Source organism: Acinonyx jubatus, chromosome A1, assembly GCF_027475565.1.
Source record: "Acinonyx jubatus isolate Ajub_Pintada_27869175 chromosome A1, VMU_Ajub_asm_v1.0, whole genome shotgun sequence".
Classification (NCBI taxonomy): Eukaryota; Metazoa; Chordata; class Mammalia; order Carnivora; family Felidae; genus Acinonyx; species Acinonyx jubatus.
In genome coordinates, this window is record NC_069380.1 from 169,836,656 (window position 1) to 169,859,763 (window position 23,108).

At 35.8% G+C, this 23,108-nt stretch overlaps 1 protein-coding gene across 13 annotated transcripts in view; it reads left to right on the forward strand.

The window, feature by feature from the left end:
- Nucleotides 1-23,108, forward strand: part of APC (APC regulator of WNT signaling pathway) — a 172,994-nt gene that overhangs the window by 139,810 nt on the left and 10,076 nt on the right. For 5 of the 13 annotated variants that reach the window (XM_053225736.1, XM_027035935.2, XM_027035951.2 and 2 more), the window contains 8 exons: nucleotides 833-937; nucleotides 8,588-8,686; nucleotides 11,932-12,310; nucleotides 14,285-14,380; nucleotides 15,684-15,737; nucleotides 19,404-19,543; nucleotides 20,090-20,167; nucleotides 21,205-21,321. In XM_053225736.1, the coding sequence (XP_053081711.1) occupies nucleotides 833-937; nucleotides 8,588-8,686; nucleotides 11,932-12,310; nucleotides 14,285-14,380; nucleotides 15,684-15,737; nucleotides 19,404-19,543; nucleotides 20,090-20,167; nucleotides 21,205-21,321 (1,068 nt within the window). The remainder of the gene's footprint in view (nucleotides 1-832; nucleotides 938-8,587; nucleotides 8,687-11,931; nucleotides 12,311-14,284; nucleotides 14,381-15,683; nucleotides 15,738-19,403; nucleotides 19,544-20,089; nucleotides 20,168-21,204; nucleotides 21,322-23,108) is intronic. The other 8 variants (XM_027035984.2, XM_053225751.1, XM_015070221.3 and 5 more) reach the window with 5 other exon arrangements.

Sequence of the window (23,108 nt, forward strand, 5' to 3'; positions counted from 1 at the left end):
ATTTTAAATGGTTTGTAAATTGGTATGTAAAGAAATTTTAGTGGAAGCCATTTTGTAATTTATTTATCACTATTAAATATGCCAAGTTTCTTAAAGGGTAATTTTTATTTTAGAGTATCATTTTCCTAGAGCAAGCAAGCACATTTGTAATTGTTGCTATGAAAAATAATGGAAAAATTATTTTACTTATTTGATTCTGCAGTGGTATTTTTACAGAGTGACTGCTGTGTACTGGATATAATCTATCCTGAAATGACTGCTTTTACTGGATATAATCTGTCACTTTCATTTCATATAACAGATGGTGGTTACATTAAAAAAGGTTTTTGGTTTTATTCATATCAGATTCTAAGAGCTTATTGATTTCATCTGACTTTTATTAGCAGAGGATGTATATATATTCTGTGTGTAAATATACCTATACGGAAGGTATTTGTAAGCTTAGGTAATAGTTTAACTGTTAATATTTGCAGCTACATTGAATGCCAGAACCATGTGACCTTGTGGAAGAGACACTTATTTATTCTAGTGGGGTTATATCCCTGATAGTGATGTGAGCACAGCTGGTGGAGGATGGTGTTTCTGTGAGTCTCAGAAAATCCTTTGTCTTGTGCGGCTCTAATGCTCAAGGGACACACTTCACTTTCCTCCTGCTGAAATAGTCGACTGCCAACCATGCTGGAGGTTATGAAGTATAAAGTGCAGTTCTTTGCTTTTCTAAACCTATATAATTGATACATTCAGAGCTTTAATACAGGACAGGAAAAAAAGCTGTGGGCTAAGAAAGCAAACACCATTTTTGCATGTAATGATATTAACTCCATATTAACAGAGGTCATCTCAGAGCAAGCATGAAGCCGGCTCACACGAAGCTGAGCGGCAGAATGAAGGTCAAGGAGTGGCAGAAATCAACATGGCAACTCCTGGTAGTGGTCAGGTAAAGAAATTTATTGGTTTTCTTTTTAATTAACTATTTAAATATTTCTAAAGGAATATGGGGTGAGATAGTCCTCAGAATGATCTGTAAATCTTATTGATTTCCTTAATCCTGAATGGATATCTCCAGAAGAATTCAGTGCCAAAATGCTATATCATTTTTCTTTATTACATCTAACAATAACGTTTCAAAATTTCTAATTTAAAGCTATATTTTATACCTCTAAATTCTGTATTTCTGTTTTAGTCTGAAATGATTAGCATGAGTAGAGGGGTTTTTTTGAAAAATAAATGCTAAGCTGCATTTTGCTTATATATATGATTTGACCTAGTTGTTATTGCTTGCATTGAACAGATTTGCTCTTTCTCTAAGGCAGTCTTTGAAAGGGATTATTTGCAAAGACATTTTTATGTTTTTAAAAATGATCATAAGGACTTTGTTATAATTCTTTTTTTCTTTTGTACTTTAGCATTACATAAATCTGAAATCAAAATTTTATAATTGAAAAAAATGATACTAATGCTCATAAAAAGTAAAGAGACCTAGCTTAGTCATGTTTAACCATTATCACATCATTGCTAGCAAAATTGTGGAAGTCAACTTGATTTTTTTTATTTAATGTAAAACGGTCGTCTTGTTATCCTGCCTTTAGTTTTCTATTAGAGTTTTATTAGAATGCATCCTCATATGACAGAATTTTCCTTGGGGTGTTAACGTATTCTCCACATTTTTTTCAATGAATATTTTTTTGTTGTAAATGAGTGATTTTTTAAAATAGAATTTCACTAAGTTTTTAAAGATAATTTCCCTACTCATGATGTAAAATACTCCTTTAGTGTCTCTGGTTGTTTTTGATGATACTATATTTTTTAAAAAGGAATGTATTAAAATTTAAAGCTTAAAATGTCTCATAATTATGTAAATTTATTTTACTGAGTTAAAAAAAGAGATACTTCATTTTTAGTATTACTAATTACCATTATACTGGGGGGAAACTTCAGCTATAAATGGTAAACTGGGGCAAAAAAAATTATATTTAACACATTTGAGTTATTCTTTATATTTTGGGAATTATTCGGGAAGTTTATATTTTCCTCCACATATCTAGAAAGAAGAAAATTTTTATGTTCTTGACAGAAAAATATTGTTTGCCTCGGATTAGACCACCTATTAATGCTTTGGATCATGTTCCAGTTATTACGTATTTTAAAGTCTCATTTATCAATAAGTTGTGTATCCCATTTAAAATCTAATAATTGAGGGGTGCCTGGGTGGCTCAGTTGGTTAAGCATCTGACTCTTGATTTCAGCTCAGGTCATGATCTCACAGTTCATGAGTTCAAGAACCGATTTGGGCTCTGTGGTGACAGCTCGGAGCCTGCCTGTGATTTTCTCTCTCCCTCTCTGCTCCTTCCCTGCTTATGAGCATGCACTCTCTTGCTCTTTCTCAACATAAATAAACTTTAAAAATAATAATAATTGGATCCTTACCACACTTTTTATATCAGAATTAATTCTAAGTAGATTAGATTTCATGTCAAAAATAAAAATTAAAAATATAAAAAGATTAGAAAATATATACATATAAAGATTAGAAAAATGTGGGTAGAATGATTATAATCATGAGGGAAATCATGAGGTGGGAAAACGGAAAAAATCAGTAGCTTTCACATAAAAACGTAAAACTCAAGTACACCATAAAATTATGGCAAGGTTACAAGACAAAAATTAAGATCTCATTATTTACAATTATTTATAACAAGAAAAAGTTACATTTCAAAATACATAAAGAGTATAAATTAATTAAAGATCATTAAAACATGAACAAATGACATGACATGAACAGGAACTAAAAAGAAAAATAAAATGACTTTTAAACATATGGAAAGGTCATCAGTTTCATAGTAATGATATATAAATATCAACTATAGCCAAAATAAGATTTTTTTTTTTTGGATGCCATTGGGTAGACAAAGATCATTAACACTCAGTATTGATAATGGTAAGTTTATAGGCATTCTCATGTGTGAAATGGAACAACCTTTCTGAAAAGCAGTTTTGTAAATAAGCATCTAAATTTCTAGCTGTACCTGCCTTGTGGGTCATCATTGCAATATCTAACATTTTATGCTATGAGGTAATCAGTCAAGAGTGTTCAGACATGTTTGAAGAGATTCATCATATTATTTGTAATAACAAAAATTAGAAATAAATGTATATTAATCAATAGGTAACTGAGTAAATTATCATTTGACTGAGATAAGTGGTTAAATGGCTCTGGAGTCAGCAGTCCCGGGATTAATCCCATTCCTCCGCTAACTAGCTGAGAGACTGATCTTGGACAAGTATAAACTCTGAGCTTCAGTGTTTCCTCTAGCAAAATAAGATGATATCGTTGTGAGAACTAAATGCGATATGTACTTAATACAGTTCTTGGTGGATATAGACACTCATTAAACATAATAGCTTATTGTTGTTAATAACTAATAATTATGATTTTTTAAGTAAAATTATGTGCCAGATGTTATAGTAGACTCTGGAGAGATCAAATTGAAGAGGACAAACAATCCCAGGCCTCATAGAACCTATGTGGTACATGAAACATCCATACAAATGTTAGAAATGATAAATTAGATCTCTGTTTATATAGAGAACTTCTATTTCAGCCTTGCCTTTTCTAGTATATTTTTCATATTATAATCAGAGTGATCCTTCCAAAATACCTGCTTATATTGCTTATTTATTTAAACCTTTCAGTGGCTACCCACTGCCCAAAGAATAAAATCCAAATTCTGTGTTGCCTGCTTTTTCAACATTATCGCTATATGCCCCCATTTCTCTACACTCCGTCAACTTCAGCTTCTTCGGGTCCTTGAGTATGTCCAGTCCTTCCACTCTCTGCCTGGAACTCTCCTCTGTTTCAGTTCACCAATATGTGTTCTACTCATCCTTCCCCTCAGTTTAAATGGCAGGCACTCTTCCAGGACATTTTCCTTGCTCCTGCCTCCCTAGAACTGATTAAGTGCTCTATCAGGTACTCTCTCTTTCTGTTATCACTGAATTTAGCACAATTTACTATAGGTTTAATTGTCTTCCTTTTTAAAATCCTTTAAGCTGAACTATATTGCCATTGCTCACCATTGTAACCGAACAAACTAACATAGTACTTGATAGACAGTAAATGTTTAAATGCTAACTGAGTTTGGGGCACCTGGATGGCACAGTTGGTTAAGCATCCAACTTTGGCTCAGGTCATGATCTCATGGTTCATGGGTTCGAGCCCCGCGTCGGGCTCTGTGCTGACAGCTTGGAGCTTGCTTCAGATTCTGTGTGTCTCTCTGTCTGCCCCTCTCCTGTTTGTGCTCTGTGTCTCAAAAATAAATAAACATTAAAAAAAATTAATGTTTACCGAGTATTAATACATGCTATTAATTTAGAAAAATAATTTTAATATTTTTTCTTAAAATAAGTAATCTTCCATACTGTACATATGTATATGTGTGTACGTGCATAGAAAAATGAAGGAATATTCAAAATGTTACCAATGATATCTCTAGTGTTGGGATTATGTTGTTTTTACTTTCATATTTACATTTTTATGTATTGTGTGAATTTTTTGTGATGAACATGAGATCTGTTAAAAACATTGAATCGGTGGCAAGTATTCATTCTTCAAATGGTGAATTTTGATATTGCCATAGATTCTGTGGTAAATATGATAAGACATTTGTTTGGCAATATTAGCCATAGACTCTGCCGCCAAATCGGTGTTTCTGTGGCACTAATATTGCTAATGTCATCTATTTGGTTACTTTTAGTCACTGTTTAAAACAATACTGCAGCTACTCCAAATCCTGATGTAGCTGAGTGATCTATATCTGTGTGACTGTGATTCAATTAACCAAGATTCCTTTAACTATCTTAATAGGATCTATATACATGACAACCTCTTGGGATTTCTTTTTTTGTTTTATTATTTGCTCCAGAAATAAAAACCATTGACAATAATTGAATATGAAAATCAGATCTTTGACTCTCTCAGGATCAAAGTAGCATGATGCAGCAAAGCTCCTATCCTTGCGGACTTATTCCTATCACTGTGTGAAGTACATTGTACACCCTCTCTCACTGGTTTCTGGCCCACATCCTTTCTGCCAGAATGATCTTTACAAAGATTTAATCACCTCGTTATAAAACCCTTTATTGGCTTCCTTGGTTCTTAGAATAAGATAACCCTTTATTAGGACCTGTATAATCTAGCTCTTATCAAACTTGTCAGCTTTACGTCACACTTTGCTCTTACCACTTCAGCCACACTGGCCTGTTAGTACCTCATATTTATTGGGCTTCCTTTTCCTGGGCATCCTGTGCACAATCTATGCCCCTTCCATATAGTACTCTTCTCATCCCATTTTACTCCATTAACATCAGTCCACGTGTCTTCGCGTTTAAGCATGACTTTCCCAAGAGGCTTGAACATACAAATCCCATTGTTATAGGCCATCCTAGGACGTTCTTCTTCTTTGAAGAAGACTACATTTGCAGTTTACATTTATTTGTGTGATTATTTTATTAGTATTGATTTCCCCCACTAGACTAAACTCCAGAAAGGCAAAGATTTTATCTAGTTTTGTCCATTTTTCATATCCTAACAGTCCCTGGTAAATAGTAGATAACAGTAAATATATGTTAATTGGAAGGAAGATCTGGCATCCCTTCTAGAAATAGTGTTTCTTGATCTGTGATTAATCTCCCCTGGAAGTTAAATGGAAAGACGAAGTTAGAAGTAAATTATACAGGTCAGATCCCTGCTTGCTTAGTATATAACTGCATGTGTAATTCATTTATGAATTTGTTCTTAGCTTTTCTATTTAAAGTTTAGAACCAGATCTCTAGTGAGAGCCAGTAAGTAGTGATGAAGATCAGCCAAGACTGAGAAAGAAATGAAATGATAGGAGAACACTTTGCTGCTAATAAGCATTTTAAAACTTTTTACTATGCAAAACTTCAAACATATACAGAGGCAGATAGAATAATAGAGTAACCCACATGTACCCTGTCTACCTTGCCCTCCCATTTTATTTTTGAAGACGATCCGGCATCATCGTTTCTTCCATAAATATTTCACTCTGTATTTCCAAAAGATAAGAACACTTTTTAAAAATATACAACTATTTGGGCACCTGGCTGGCTCAGCCAGTAGAGCATGTAACTCTTGATCTCAGGGTCTCAACTTCAAGCTCTCACATTGGGCATAGAGCTTACTTAAAAAAAAAAAAAAAAGCAAAATATATATATAACTATATTGCCATTATTACATTCCCAAAGGAACTAATAGTAATATATCGGATTATCCAGTCATTATTCAAATTTGCAGTTGTTTCATATATGTCATAATTTTTCACAATTTATTTGACTCTTTTCAGGTAAGGTTTGTGATTGGGTTTGGTTATAGTCTTCAAAGTCTTTTAATCTATAGTTTCCTTTTTTGTCTCTTGTTTTCTGGATGTTTATTTGTTAAAGAACCAAAGCTATTTGTTTTATACAGTTTTCCAAAGTCTGGATTTTACTGATAACATATCCATGGTATGTAGTTTGACATTTCTCTCTATCTTCTGTATTTCCAGTAAATTGGTATTTGGATCTAGAGATAGAATTTGCCTTGGATTTTCAGTTGTTTTGTTTTGTTTTTGCAAGTCTTTTTCAGAGTGGCATTATGGTCTTCTCATCTTTAGTCAGGAAGCACATAATGTCTGGTTGTCTCTCTTTTTGTGATATTATCAGTAACTGATACCTTATGCCCAGCTCCATTAATTCATTAGGGGTGCAAAATTAGCTGGAATACTTCTGTAGAGAGAAACTTCTTCTTATGTACTCTTTGATTACTACCACATACAATTTGTTTCTGCCTTCAAAAAGTTTACATTCTAGCTTTTCCTTTTAAAAGATTAAGAACTGCAACAGAATACTTGCCAATATTGCTATCTAGGTGGATGTTATTCTTATAATCATTATTTTTAATCATTAATGAATTGTGTTAGCTATGGCCTCTATTTTAATAGGTCCCACATATTTATCTGCAGCCCCAGATAAATATGTCCAGAGTTGCATCCTGGTTTTCACATTTCCATTTTTCCTGGGTGTCAGTATATTGAATGGTGATCTCACTTCCCACACTGAAACCTGTTATCTCTTCCTGAGTTTTATGTATTTTTTAATACCAGCATTATCCATGCATTTATCCAAGCTCAGTGCCTCCACGTTGTCCTTGGCTCCAGTGTCTCTTTACTCACATCCAGTCAGTTAGCAAACCAATTGATTCTGTCCCCTACACATGCATATCCCCAGGGCACTCAGTCAGTTGAGAACCTGTATCAGGTTCTATGCTGAGCATGGAGCCTGCTTAAGATATTCTCTCTCTCTCTCTCTCACCCGTGCTCCAATTATTTAAAAAAAAAAATTTTTTTTTTTTTTAAGGGGCGCCTGGGTGGCTCAGTCGGTTAAGCATCTGACTCCAGCTCAGGTCATGATCTCGTGGTCCATGAGTTCGAGCCCCGCGTCGGGCTCTGTGCTGACAGCTCAGAGCCTGGAGCCTGTTTCAGATTCTGTATCTCCCTCTCTCTCTGCCCCTCCCCTGCTCATGCTCTGTCTCTCTGTCTCAAAAATAAATAAACATTAAAATAAAAAATTTAAAAAAAAATTTTTTTTTAATAGAGTATTCTCACTTCCTTACTTTGTGTCCTGCTCACTGCTCAGCTGTTGAAAATACCCTCTTCCTGATTTGCCATCTTTGAGCTCTGCATCCTGTCTTTTCATACCTTTTAAAGGTATAATTCTGGTTGTGCCATCCTCCTGCCTAAAGTCTAGTGGCTCCACAACGTCCACGGTTTGAAAGCAACATGTTTAAAATGACTCATGAAACACTTAATAATTTAACCCAATCTTTATCTCCCACCATACACCTTGTGCTCTGTCCACATTAAACAAATACTCCATGCTCTCATATTTATTACCTTTACACAGACTGTTCTATATGTCTCCCTACTCCAAGATTCTAGGCCTACCTTAAATGTTACTTTATGCAGCCTTTAATAGTTCCTTAGCAAGTAGTTGTTTCTTCCTGTTTTCCCTAAGTATTTTATGCATTTTTCTGCTGTGGTGCTTATAATATCACAGTGCAGTTATTTATTTTTTCATGTCTTTCTCCAATGAGGTTTTAAGCAGTCCTCTCTATACTATGAGCTCCTGGAGAAGTTAGACTGAACTAAATTCCTAGTTAGTTTTGTGGTAATATAGAGCATTTCATCAATCAATAAAGCTTTCTATCAATAAATGTTTATTTGACCAAATGTGGTTTCATCTGTTTTGATCTGTGAAAAAATACCACTCTTAGAATTTCTTCAGTGTTTGGTTACTTCCACACAGTAGTTTAACTTCTTTTGCAGCACATCTCCTTTTCTTCATTTTTGCCTTAAAACCTACTTAAGTTCACAGGTAAAAATACTCATCTTGAGTGTTAAAATGTCCACACTTTTAATTGTGTATTTAGCTGTTTACCTTAAAGACAGTTCATTTGGTGCACCTTAACATGAAGTTAGCTCTATTTGTTTATAATCTAGATCATTCTATTCATAATTTGCTTAATTTCTAGGGTTCAGCTGCGCGAATGGATCATGAAACAGCCAGTGTTTTGAGTTCTAGTAGCACACACTCTGCTCCTCGAAGGCTGACAAGTCATCTGGGAACCAAGGTAACAGAAGATTACAAATTCTGGTCACTAATACTATGAGTACTTTGCTCTAAAACATTCTTTACTCATCTTTTAAATTCAGCTAGAGGACAGTTCTGGTTCCATCTCTTCTTAAAGAAACATCTTTTTATACAAGAGAGCACAAAGGAAAAAGGATTATAAAAACTGCCAAATTAGCTAGTTTTTTATTCTTTTTCAGCTGTATCGTGCACTTCTCTGCAAGTACTCTAAGCTCCAGCCACACTGGCTTCCTTGATGCTTCCCACGCACTACCTGTCACTTTTCTGCCTCCATGACTTGCCTATGATAGCACACACATCCACTTTCTACACCACCACAAAATGACTGTCAGAATCCGAGGCAGCCTTTAGAGCCCTTCTTGGGTTTTACTTCTTTACAGAACATTTTCTGATTCCCAAGTTCCTCTCACCTCCCCTTGTGATCTGTCTACCTCCTCGGGGTCACTGCAGTTTGCATGAAGTACTCTCTCTCTTTTTTTTTTTAATGTTTGTTTGTTTTGAGAGAGAAAGAGAGAAAGCATGTGCGAGCAGGGGAAGGGAGAGAGAGAATCCCAAGCTGGCTCTATGCCATCCACAGAGCCCAACAAGGGGCTCCATCTCATGAACCATGAGATTATGATCTGAGCTAAAATCAAGAGTCAGACACAGACTGAGCCACCTACATCCCCCTGCATGAAGTTCTCTTGGAAATAGGGACTTTTTTCCTTAATCTTTTGCAGTGTCTAGCACATAACCTGCACATAAGGGTGTTTAATAAATACTCAGTGAATAGAAAAATTATCAAAATGGAATGTTACCCAGTGTTGGTAAGCTAGTTTTTTTAGAGTCTCTCAGATATTAGCAAGTATTTTAGGACTTTAGAATGGTATGTTTTAAAAAGAAAATAATTATTGTATTGTTGTCATCTCTATAAGTTGGCCAGAGTCTTTAATATTATATTGACAAAGATGAAATTCTAATTTAACTAAACAGTATATTTTTAGTTAAATCTCACTAATTCATTAACTGTTTTCACAGAATACTCTATGTATAATCTTTCTTTACTTTGACAATATAATGGCTCTTAGGAAAAGCATTACTGAAATAATGCTGATTTAAGAAATGAATTTAGAGTAATTAGATAATTGTTAATATGAGATTTAATACTTTTAATAACTCACAGCTGCTAATTGAGACCTCTGGTATGCCAGTAACTGTGCTAGAAGTTATGTGTACATTTTCTCTAATCTCAAAAACACTGTGAGGTATTCTTGTCCCTCTTTTTTAAATAAGAAAACTGGAGCAAAAAAAGTTCAGGCAGCTGTTACATATTTAAATTGGAATTCATCCCCAGATCTGTCCAACATCAGTATGTAATTCTTACTATAAAGAAAATCTAATATTCAGCAGTACTACTGCATGAAAATCGGCAGCTAGAATACCATTTCCTATTGAAGTAACTGGTGAATGATCATATTAAGACCTTACTACATTTTTTAATGCCAGCTACTGTCCTATACAGGTATTATTTCATTTAATCTTCACAGAGGAAATCTCGTTAGGTTAATATCTCCATTTTGCAATTGAGAAAAATGGTCTCAGAAATCAAATAACTTGGTAGTGTCACACAGCTCATTCCTAAGTAGTGGGGCCAAAATTTGAAAGCCCAGTTTTCCACGGTTTTCCCTTCCTAAAACTTTAATATCTAAAAGTAGTGTGTGTTTATGTATTTAGAGTTTCTTAGCCTCAGCATTGTTGACTGGATAATTCTTTATTACAAGATGTTAAGCAGTATCTCTGGTCTTTTATCTTTTAAATGCCCATAGCACTTTCTTTTGCAGTTGTGACACCAAAAAATGTCTCCAAAGCAAAGTATGCCCTAAGAGGGCCAAAATCACCCCTGATTAAGAACCACTGATTTGTAGAGATGATACATTCTTTATATAATAGCCTCGATTTTTATGTAATAGCTCTCACATTGAAATGAGGCTAACCACGGTGCAAGATAACTGGGTACTGTTTCCAGTCTAATCTACTTCTGAGCAAACCCTTAAAATTTGTTGTCAGAGAGTTATTGATGTTTACTGGTTGCTTTAAAAAAAAAAATTGGTTAAGAAATCTGGCCTTGGAAGGGGCGCCTGGGTGGCTCAGTTGGTTAAGTGTCCCAACTTTGGCTCAGATCATTATCTCGTGGTTCGTGAGTTCAAGCCCTGCATCCGGCTCTGTGCTGACAGCTCAGAGCCTGCAACCTGCTTCGGATTCTGTCTCCCTCTTTGTCTGCCCCTCCCCCACTCAGCCTCTGTCTCTCCCTCTCTCTCAAAAATAAACAAACATAAAAAAAAAAAAAAAAGAAAGAAACCTGGCCTTGGAGCACCTAGGTGGCTTAGTTGGTTGAGCGTCCAGCTTTTGATTTCGGCTCAGGTCATGAACTCATGATTCGTGAGATCAAGCCCCGAGTCAGTCTCTCCCCTGAGCATGGAGCCTGCTTAAGATTCTCCCTCTCTCTCCCTCTTTCTCCTTCTCTCTCTCTATCTCTCTCTCTCTCTCTTTCTCTCTCCCTCTATGTGCCTCTCCCCCTACTCTCACACACCCTCACTCTCTTTTTCAAAATAAATAAACTTAAAAAAAAAAAAAAAGAATCCTGGCCTTCTACTCCCTATATGATCATGGCATTCTTCCTTTTATGGCAGAATATTTTTATATGTATAAGGGAGAAATTATATACTTTTAACAATATTATAATCTGGTAAAGGTTAGTGATTGTTGAAAACTAGTATGTAGTAAATAATAATTGTTGAAAAGTTTTCTATGTATTGATTATAGTTATAAATTAAAAGAAGTACAGTAAAATATTAAATTGTACATTTAAATAAACCACATTCCTCATTTGTGTGTGTGTGTGTGTGTGTGTGTGTGTGTGTGTGTGTGTGAAATCATTTGATTGTCATTCATTATAATCAATGGATTATTACCAGCTATTCCAGAAAAAGGGCAGTTTAAGTATGTAAGAAGCTACTCTCTCTTTCAACACTGTATGTCACCACTGCTTCTGTTTATTCATATAAACAAATCGGTGATGATTATATGGATTTTGAAATAATGCTCATTACTTCATCCTGGAAAGGGGTTTTGAGTTTTGTTTTTCTTTTTAATGAGTTACAATAAATATCCCATTCATCACTTCATTGGTGTTAGCATTTGGATATTAAAGTCATAATTTTGTTTCTAAACTCATTTGGCCCACAGGTGGAAATGGTGTATTCATTGTTATCAATGCTTGGTACTCATGATAAGGATGATATGTCGCGAACTTTGCTAGCTATGTCTAGCTCCCAAGACAGCTGTATATCCATGCGACAGTCTGGATGTCTTCCTCTCCTCATCCAGCTTTTACATGGCAATGACAAAGACTCTGTGTTGTTGGGAAATTCCCGGGGCAGTAAAGAGGCTCGGGCCAGGGCCAGTGCAGCACTTCACAACATCATTCACTCACAGCCTGATGACAAGAGAGGCAGGCGTGAAATCCGAGTCCTTCATCTTTTGGAACAGATACGAGCTTACTGTGAAACCTGTTGGGAGTGGCAGGAAGCCCATGAACAAGGCATGGACCAGGACAAAAATCCAAGTATGTTCCCTGTAGTGCATGTTACAAAGCAAATGTAAAGTTTTGTAAATGAAAACTTTTTAAGTTAGTATGTTGTCTTTATGAGTGGAATATGAGTGGGATATAGGAATGGGAAGTTCATAGTAGCCATCTACACTGCTAACATAGTTTAAAGCTTAAGTCTGTATTTTTCTAGAAAAAATTGAGCAAAGGGCAACCAAAAAAGTACAGGGAATCAAGAGATACATAGTCATAGCATCGTATATTTAGAAAGAACTTGAGCAATTATGTTTTTCCATCCCTTTCCTTTTATAGATTAAGCTCAAGAAAGTGACTTTATACAAGTTTATTCAGCAGTTAGTGACCACACCATAATCTTTACATTTGCATAACATTCTGTTCAGTGGATGCAGAGATATGTTATATCTGTTATGTTATTTGGCCCTCACAACAGCCTTGTGAAGTAGGAAGGGAAAGTATTATCTCCATTTTACAGATAAAGAAACTGAGGCTCGGAGTGGCTAAAAGACTTGCCTGAAGCCTCATAGCTACTAAGTGGTAGAGTCAGGAACAGAGGCCAGATCTTCTGACTCTCAACCCAGTGCTCTTCCCACTGTACCATCCTACTTCAGGCCATGGGCCCCACTTACTGGGAGTGATCAGCCACCCAGCTCTTTGCTGAGGGAGAAACCCTGGGCAACCAACCCCTCTCCATCAGCAGGGAACATGGGAGTTGGGACCCTTGGGGACATAAGTTACTTCATTCCTGTAGCAAGAACCAAAAGCAGTAAGTATATAAGGTAAGATCTTCTTTTCACCTGGTAAGAAAACACACACACACACACACACACACACACACACACACACAGAGGCACACAGGGTGGGGACTGTTGTAGTAACCTGTTGATTTAGGGATAAGGGGTGATGGTGAGAACACCATCAATGAAGATTTAGCAGGTTTTTTTTAGCTTACGTATAAAGGTGAATGTATTTTAAATTTACAAATTTTCAAGAATGAGAAAATAGCAGAAATGGTCTTTTATATCTGTTTGTCCTGGGGATGAGGAAAACTAGTAAGATACTTTACTGAGAGAATAGCGTCTTTATGGAATTGTTTTCTCTGGGCATCTACAATCATGTAACAACTTGTATTTTGTGATCTTAAGAATTGTTCTCAAAATGGTTAAATTAAATATTATTACTTCTGAAAAATAGACTTTTAAAATTTTGATTTCACATAATGAGTTTTGAAACTTTGTACATGGTATTAAATGTGAAGTCATATTTTCTTGGACGTCTCTTTAGATTTTTGTTTACTCTATATAGTAAGCTTTCTCTACTAGGTTCATACTGTATTTCTTCTTTTTTTTTTTTTTTTTAAGTTTTTACTTACTTATTTTGAAAGAGAAAGGAAGGAGGGAAAGAGAGAGAGAGAGAGAAAGAATCCCAAGCAGGCTCCTCACTGTCAGTGCAGAGCCTGATGGAGGGCTCAAACTCAAGAACTGTGGGTTCATGACCTGGGCCAAAACCAAGAGCCAGCCACTTAACCAACTGAGCCACCCAGGCGCCCTATACTGGATTTCTTTATTACATTTGTACACAGCTAAGTGTTTTTAACCCACACTCATGACAATAGTTTAAATAGAAATTATAACAAAACAACTTTATACCAAAGTGTTTTTATTCTTTTATATATTCAACATAATTTTAAATTATTGTTTGAGTTATAGCATAAACCTGCAGGGGATTTATACTAACAGATTTGGTTAAAGGCAGGTAAGTGGTAAATATTTTTCTGGAACCAAGAAAAACCCTTTATTCATATTTTCTTTTCCATGTTTGTCGTATTTATTCATCTATTCAGCAAATATTTGTTGATCTACTAAACTACTATGCATTAGGGATATTAGCCTTGTTTTTTTTTATTAAGTATAATAAACATTATTGCTTTTGAGAAAACAAAGCATTATGTTTTGTATCAATTTTATTTTTCAGTGCCAGCTCCTGTTGAACATCAGATCTGTCCTGCTGTGTGTGTTCTAATGAAACTTTCATTTGATGAAGAACATAGACATGCAATGAATGAACTTGGTAAGACAAAAATGTTTCTTAATGCCGTAGAAGAAACCAACATTTTTCATCATCGTTGGAGTATAATGCCACACGTTTCTATTACCACCTGCTTCCTCCTTGTAGGAAATGATTATACTCTGGTTTCCGGAGGAAAAAAAAAAGGTTTTTAATGATAGGCACTGCTACCTTGTTTAAACTAACTTGACTTTTCAAAATCTTAGCCAGCAGTTAGCAGAACCACTAACTGGGCTACTCCTTGCCCCTGTTGCCATAGTAGACCCTATGTGATAGTTGATGAGGAGGGTAATTTAAATTATTTTGAAATGTGGAGCTAGTGATTGTTCTTGAACTCAGTCACTTCTCATGGACACCAGAAGAAATTATTATTAAAATTCTCATTTATCTTCGTGGTTACCAACACTTTGCTGGATTCTCATGATAAGCAGCATAATATCTCTGAAACTGGTTAATGAAGAAAAGCATTATGGTCTAATTTAAGTTAGAAATATTCCACTAGTTTTGGAAGGATTACTCTTTTGTGTATGTGTTATCACACACTCTAAACCTTTTATAACCTGCATTTTTGTGCACCCCATTTTTCATGTAACGGTTTTTCTTTGATTTCTAGGTTCATTTTGCACATGTGGTATTTATAATTGCATCATGCTGAGCCATCTCATGTGAACTGGATCTCTAGTCGTGCCACAAGCAAGAACCGTACACTGAGTTCCCATCTTAGTGTAGCTGTGCCCTTGCTTTTCATGCTGTTTATTTTACATTACACTCCAGCCCCCACTTTGTATTCCTACCACCCTCATCATTGTCATTCATCATTTATCTTAAAAGTCACAAAGTCATGAGACTCTTAAACACAGAGAACCTAAATGGCCAAAAATGAGTGTTGTCTCCTTCAGAGTCATCACTTTGGGGGGCTGTGTACTTTGTGAGCTCAGGCCTGTCCTCCAGCCATGCTTTTCTTCCCACAGGCCCTTGCAGTTGGCCCATCTGATTATCTTTCCTTCCCCCACCCCCAGCCTCCCACGGAACTGAATGTGGTCTTATGAGTTTGCCCCTCCTTACTACAATCTCAGCATTTGTGAAAATTTTACATTTGAGTGTTTTTTTAATGCTAGTAATTATGGGAAGGGGATAAAAATCATGAATAAACAAGAAAACTAATCCAATTTTAAACTACTACAAAGGTTTTCCTGTAAATGTCCGTCCCTGTGTTCCAATGAACTGTAGATTAGGACTGACACATTGATCATCTGAATTTCAAAGTAAAACCTAGACTCAGTATTTGTTCCTCTTCCTTCTTCAGGTAGGAAGGCTACCCGGGGCATTTCATCACAGGAGCTAGGGCAGGGGCTTGCAGGTGAGGAGCAGGATGGGGCCTCTGGGGGTGTGACTGTTGGCACAGAGCCACAGGGGGTTACCTTCTTCTCATTCCTAGCCTCTAAATTTGTACGAAGCAAAAGAAAGATCAAGGTTTGTGGATTGTGCGGAGATGGAGTAATTAAGCACAAGGTAATCTGATAGTGAGGGATAAGGAGGAAAGAAGTCCCAAATAGATGAAGGGACATTCCAAAGCCCAATCTGCTGGGACTGTCATTTGTACATAGAAGATTCTACAACTTACCCAGGTCATTTAGGTTTGCGTCAATTAGTATCACAGGTTTTAGACTATAGTATCAGTGATATATACATTGATTAAATGCCCACTCTGTCCTAGAAACCATGCCAGGCCCTGGAGGTAAAAATGATGAAGATATGGTTCTGACTTTCAAGGAACTCATGGCTTATTTGTATTAGTATTTCCAAAACTAGATCATAATAATCACCAGAGGTATTTGTCAAACCATATAGATTCCCTGGCCCTGTAGCAGGCTTAGTAAAGCAGTATCTCCAGAGGGGGTACCCAGGAATCATGTAATAAGTGACCCAGGTGATTCTCATGATAAGGAAATTTTGTGAAACACCAATATATAGAATATTTATGTTGAGTCCCTAATGTTTATTTTAGAATGAGACGTTTCATGCTAGTGGTGATATCTAAACCCAAGGAAAAGGAAAAAATACACCTTTTAAAACTAAGAATCATCTTTCTATTATCTTTTTTTAATATAAATCTAAATTAAGGATTCTGTTGAATGGTTTCTTTTGAAACCATTGGTCCTCTATTAGCTTTAAGGTTATGAGGTACCACATTGGATTATATTTGGTCCATCTGGACCCCTTTTTTAAAACACAGACACTGAGCAGAATGTGAAAAAAATTATGCTTATCATCTTTGCATTACCTTGAAAAAGCCTAAGTTTTCTTAGGGCATCTATTTTTTATTCTATCAGTCATGAATTCACATCATATTTTTGTGAATCCATTTATAGTTTTCACATATATATTCATTGCCTTAAAATTTACAGAAATTTTTTTTTCATTTGCCTGAAATCATAAAAGATTCTCTCTTTTATCTGATATCCTAAAATTTATTGAATGTTCCTTTTTCTTCATGGTGTTGCTGATATTGACAATATCCTTCTTTAATCATTGTTTTCAGAATCCAGTCCTGAGTTTTTTAATTTTTCCGTTCAGAAAAACTCTTTGTTCATTTAGTGCCTTCTTGAGACCTTCTTTATTAGATCATTTCACTTTCTTAAGAAAGTGTCACAGATACTGATACAGCAGGCAGGATTTCATATAGTCACAAAGCATAGTATGTTTTGTTTTGGTATTGATAGCCTGCCCTGTAATGCTCAACATCTTGGTGATCTTATCAGTATATAGGGCCACAGTGTTCAATTCATCAGTCACTCCCATTTCCATTTCCTGAGTCAGAACTCTCACTTCTTCTACTGGCTCCTTCTAGTAGTAAGCTCCTTAATACTTTACTCAAGTATTAAATGGTAGAAATTCCTCAGAGTTCTGTTGTAGGTTTTCTTCGTCTCTCCCTAGGCAGTATCTTCCAGTCCATGGCTTCATTTACAGTGTTTTTCAGATTTACATCTTAATCTGAGTTTGAGACACATTATCAAATCATTCATCTGACATCTTCATTTAGATGGTTTTTCAGACATTTTTAACTCAACTGCCCCAACTGAATTTGTTATCTCCTTCATCCCCAAATCTCTGTCTCTTCCAGGGTTCTTTTTCCCAGAAAATGGCATGCCAGCCAACCCAGTTGCTCAGGAGACAATCTCGGGAGACATCCATGACTGTCTCCTCCTTATCCCCTACATTTAGTAACTGAGTACTTTCATTCTGCTTCTTAAATCTGTCTCATCACTGCTCTCCTTTTCATCTCCAGTTCAAGCCACTGTCGTCTCTTCTGTTCTGCAGTTCTTTGTCTTATTTGTCTCCACACGTCCAATTGTAATCCATTATGCACCTTGCAACCATAGGAGTCTGTTTAGAGCACACATTTAATTACTCCTCCTGTCTGAAATCCTTGGTGTGACATATAAAGTCTTGCATGATGTCTCCACCCATTTTTATAGCCTCATCTTGTGACCTTCTCCTTGTTGCTAATTTAAGGTTCAGGGGCTCTTGCACTTACTGTTTCATCTGCCTAAAATGCTTTTGTATTATTCCTGTCCCAGCCTTTTTAGATACTCATTCATCCTTTAAGTCTTAAACTTTATTTCCTCAGCCTTTTTCTCGATCCTCCCAGTCTAAGTTAAATCCACCTATTACCTTGACCTGTGCTTCTTCACAGTCCATTTTACCTTAATTAATTGTTCAGTGTCTGCCTTTCCTCTAATCTATAAGCTCCATAAAGATAGTGACGGTATTTTGTTCACTGGCTATGTATTTTTCCATCATCATGGGTGGTTGGAGGAAAACCTTCCTAAATATGGTTTGGATTTTCCTTAACCAAATTACTTTTCACTTATCTATGTTCAAACTCATCTGTTATTACTGCTAGCCATAAAGATTTGCACCAGCCTTCCTACAGTTAATTCCCCTGGCTTGGAATTCTTGACTCCAGTTAGAACTTCTACAAACTTGCAGATTCCTCTACATACTGACCCTTCTAAATCATTTACAAAAATACTAAATGTACAGGTTCTCTTTCAGATTAATAACCTGACTGTTAAGACTTAGAATTTCTAAGAATTGCCTGTTTATATTCATCCTCCTTTTTTTAAGCCACTTCTCTGTGACAAAACAACATCCCTAGTCCCATGATGATTAACATTGATGATGAATAATATTTTGAATAGCCTCCATATGCATTTTTATTTTTATTCACCTGCTCACCATTTTGCTTTACCTTTTTTATTTTGTTCTGTTTTGTTACTACCCCTTCCTTTATGTCTTTCCCTTTCCTTTTCCTTCATTTTACTCCTTGCCTTCCTAGTGTTGACCATTGTGGGTCGAGCATACCCAGTGGTGGGAATCACAGAGAAAAAAATACTCAATTCTAGTGTAGTTGGTATTTGACACTTGAAAGTATCAAAGAAAAGTAAGAAAATTTTTTAAATATATATATATGTAGTTTTATAGAACTTATTAATAAGTTGAACAGATAATTCTTTTTCATAAAAAAAAAAAAAAAAAGCTTTGCTTCATGCCGTTTTATTTAGAAATCTCAGGATTCCTAAGGATAATTCTTTGGCAAACCAAAAACATTAATTAGGCCATAGTGTATAACATTGAAGAATGTTTGTAAAGTTCTAATAATAAAAATAAGTTACCTTTTTCTGCCTTCATGCAGGAAGATCTAGTGTTAGAAAGTAGCCTTCTTCATCAATGAGAAGATACAGTGTGTGTAGTAAATAGAGTATAATTGCTCACTTCACTAATGAAAGGGTTTGAAGGGTGGAGAAAACTGGCAGAAAATGGAGTAATTATCATTTGTATTTTATGAGTGTATTTCACAAAAGTTCTTTATAACAGTTTTTGTAGCTTGTAGTTCTAAAGACATACTTAAACCATATATTCTCATTCTTTGAGATTTTTTCCTAGTAATTAGTTTTTAAATTTGGTATTACTTGTTTTATTTTAGATTATTGTCTTTTTCCTCTTGCCCTTTTGAAATTAGGGGGACTACAGGCCATTGCAGAATTATTGCAGGTGGATTGTGAAATGTATGGGCTAACTAATGACCACTACAGTATTACATTAAGACGATATGCTGGAATGGCTTTGACAAACTTGACTTTTGGAGATGTAGCCAACAAGGTATGTTTTAGAAGATCCGTTTCTTAAGATCTCTCTGGTATGAGTTAGTTTCATACAAACTACCTTTCACTAATTTTTTTTCCTTTCCTCATTAGACATTCACTAATAAAAAAACCTGAACTTCACACACCACTGCATATTCTTACTCATTACATTGTCTTACGCCTAAACAAAGGCAAAACATGGAACACAGTAGTGGATTTATGTAATTGCATTTAAAATACTGTTCCTAGGAATGAGAGCAAAAATCTGAAAATCCTGATGACATATGCAAGTGTACACATATATTGGTTCCGTCCAAATAAGAGACTTTACTTTAAAACCCTTTGCTTATTATTTCTTATCATTTATTCATTTTATTTCTCCAGTATACTAAGAGAAGAACTGATAGCAAAAGACTTATGTAATCTGGTTTTACATCCTTTATGGGTAAAATATTAGGATGATTAAAATGAGACCGTTAAAACTGGATTTTATTAGACAAAAATAAAGCACAGCTTCATTTTGCCTTGTTACTGACCCTCTGTTCCATTTCTAATTTTACAGGCTACACTCTGCTCTATGAAAGGCTGCATGAGAGCACTTGTGGCCCAACTAAAATCTGAAAGTGAAGACTTACAGCAGGTACTAGTTAGAATCACAAATGTTTTTTGGGGGTATTTGTGGGTTAATATCATGATTTAGATTAATTTAAGCTTTGGCTCAATATTTAGTGTCTCATGTTTCAATTATGGTTACATTAATACCAGAATAAAGGAAAATAATTATATTGTAGGAATTCCTTTTGGCACCATATTAGCATTTAGGAGGAATTTCTTTATTAGTAGATTTCTACTCTTAACAGTAGCATTAAGGGGCGCCTAGGTGGCTCAGGTGGTTAAGCACCCGACTTCGGCTCAGGTCATGATCTTGTAGTTTGTGGGTTCAAGCCCCGCATTGGACCCTGTGCTGACAGCTCAGAGCCTGGAGCCTACTTCAGATTCTATGTCTTCCCTCTCTCTCTGCCCCTCCCCCACTTGCATTCTGTCTCTCTCTCAAAAATAAATATTTTTAAAAACTTTAAAAACAAAAGCGGTTAGAGTGGAAGAGAGCCAAAGCATAAGAGACTCTTAAAAACTGAGAACAAACTGAGGGTTGATGGGGGGTGGGAGGGAGGGGAGGGTGGGTGATGGGTATTGAGGGCACCTTCTGGGATGAGCACTGGGTGTTGTATGGAAACCAATTTGACAATAAACTTCATACATTGAAAAAAATAAAATAAATAAAATATAAATAAATAAATAAATAAATAAATAAATAAATAAATAAATACTTTAAAAACAAACCAAAAAAAAAAGCATTAAAAACAAAACAACTATAGAGGCACCTGGGTGGCTCAGTTAATTGAACATCCTGGCTCTTGAGGGTCATGGATCAAGCCCCAGGTTGGGCTCTGAGCTGAGCATGGAGCCTGCTTAAGATTCTCTCTCTCTCTCTCTCTCTCTCTCTCTCTCTCTCTCTCTCTCTCCCCTTCTCTCCCTCTCTCCCTCTCTCCCTCTCCCCTCCCCCTCCCCCTTCCCGCCCCTCTCCCCCACTGGCACTCCTGCTCTCTCACTCTAAAAGAGAACAAAACTATAAATTATTTTATATTCAAATTATTCTAAAATTGATTTCATTTGCAGGTTATTGCAAGTGTTTTGAGGAATTTGTCTTGGCGAGCAGATGTAAATAGTAAAAAGACATTGCGTGAAGTTGGAAGTGTGAAAGCATTAATGGAATGTGCTTTGGAAGTTAAAAAGGTACCTTTGAAAACATTTAATATTCTCATTCGGATTTTCATCTTTGGTTACTTTTTCCCATCACTGAGATTCCTTAATTCGTGACCCGCTTATCTCATCAGTTCTTATTCTTAGACTGCTCTAAACTCCTACTAAAGTATTAAGATGGAAAAGATTGTACAAAGTGTCCTAGGGTAAATCAGGGTTTTTCGGATTTGACACTGTTGGCATCTTGGACCTGATAATTGTTTGTTTTAAGGGACTGACCTGTGCCTTGTATGGTGTTTTGCAGCATATTTGGCCTTTGTCCATTAGATACCAATACACTTCCCCTCAGTCATGACAGTCAAAAATGTCTCCAGATATTACCAGATGTGCCCCAGAGGGGCAAAGGGAAAGAATCATCCCCAGTGGAGAATCACTGTGTACGTAGTGTTAGTGTTACTCTATGCTCTCCAGAGTCCTCAGTTTTGACAGTCACCCTATCAAGAGGTGATAAGACCCAAGGGCAAGGAATTCCTCAAATAATAGTTTGTTTACAAAAGGAAATATCACCAGATGGCATATCTACTTCATAAACTAAGCTAATTTAAAAAGAAAAGCTTAAACTTGAAATCTGGGACTAAGCAGGCTTCCTTTCACCCAACCATTCCCCCTGGACCCACAGCCTGCATTATTTTTCTTCAAAATGTCCTTTTCTGAGAAGATAAAGAATTTGGGGGTTTTGTTTATTTATTTGTGTATGTATTTTTGTGAAATTATACCAGGAAAACCCAAGAAAATCAACTGAAATATAATTAGAAATAAGAAAAGTATTCAATTAAAAAACTGGTTATAACAATAATATTCAAATATACTTAGGGTCTGCATAAAAAATACCATTAAAACGCTCTTGAAATAGCAGAACACTTGTATTTCTTACAGGGAGGAACATATACAAATGGCCAAGAAGCATTTAAAAAGATACTCAACATCATTAGTCCTGAGGAAAATATAAATTAAAACTAGTGAGATACCATTACATATATTATATTGGTTAAAATGTAAAAGATTAACCAAGTGTTGTCTAGGATGTTAAGCAGCTGGAATTCTCATACACTGCTGGTGGGAATGTAAAATGGTATATACCACTTTGAAGAACATTTGGCAGTGTTTTAAAGTTAAACATATACCAGCCATACAACCCAGCCATTCAAGTTCTAAGTGTTTACCAAAGAGAAACAACCTCTGTTCACACAAAATCTTAAACACAGATGTTGTGAGCAATTTTGATAGCCAAAAACTAGACATAACTCTAAAGTATATCAACAGGTGAATGGGTAAAGAAGTTATGGAATGTCCACAATGGAATACTATTTGGCTATTTAAAAAATGAACTATTGGGGTACCTGGGTGGCTCATTTGGTTAAGCATCCGACTTTGGCTCAGGTCATGACCTCTCGGGCCCCGCGCTGGGCTCTGTGCTGACAGCTCAGAGCCTGGAGCCTGCTTCAGATTCTGTGTCTCCTTCTCTCTCTGTCCCTCCCCTGCTCGTGCTCTCTCACTCTCTCTCTCAAAAATAAACATTTAAAAAAATGTTTTTTAATGAACCATTGACACATGCAATAATCTATAATGACAGAAACAGATCAGTAGTTGCTTGGGGCTGGCAGTGGATTACAATAAGATACCAGGAAATTTAGAGCATTGATATGTTTGTTATATACAACTTGCTGTTTTTATTTAATATTAAATCTTAAACATCTTTCTATGTCAGTATATAGAGGGTTTTTTCTGGGTTTTGTTATCATGAAATGTCATCTTTTCAG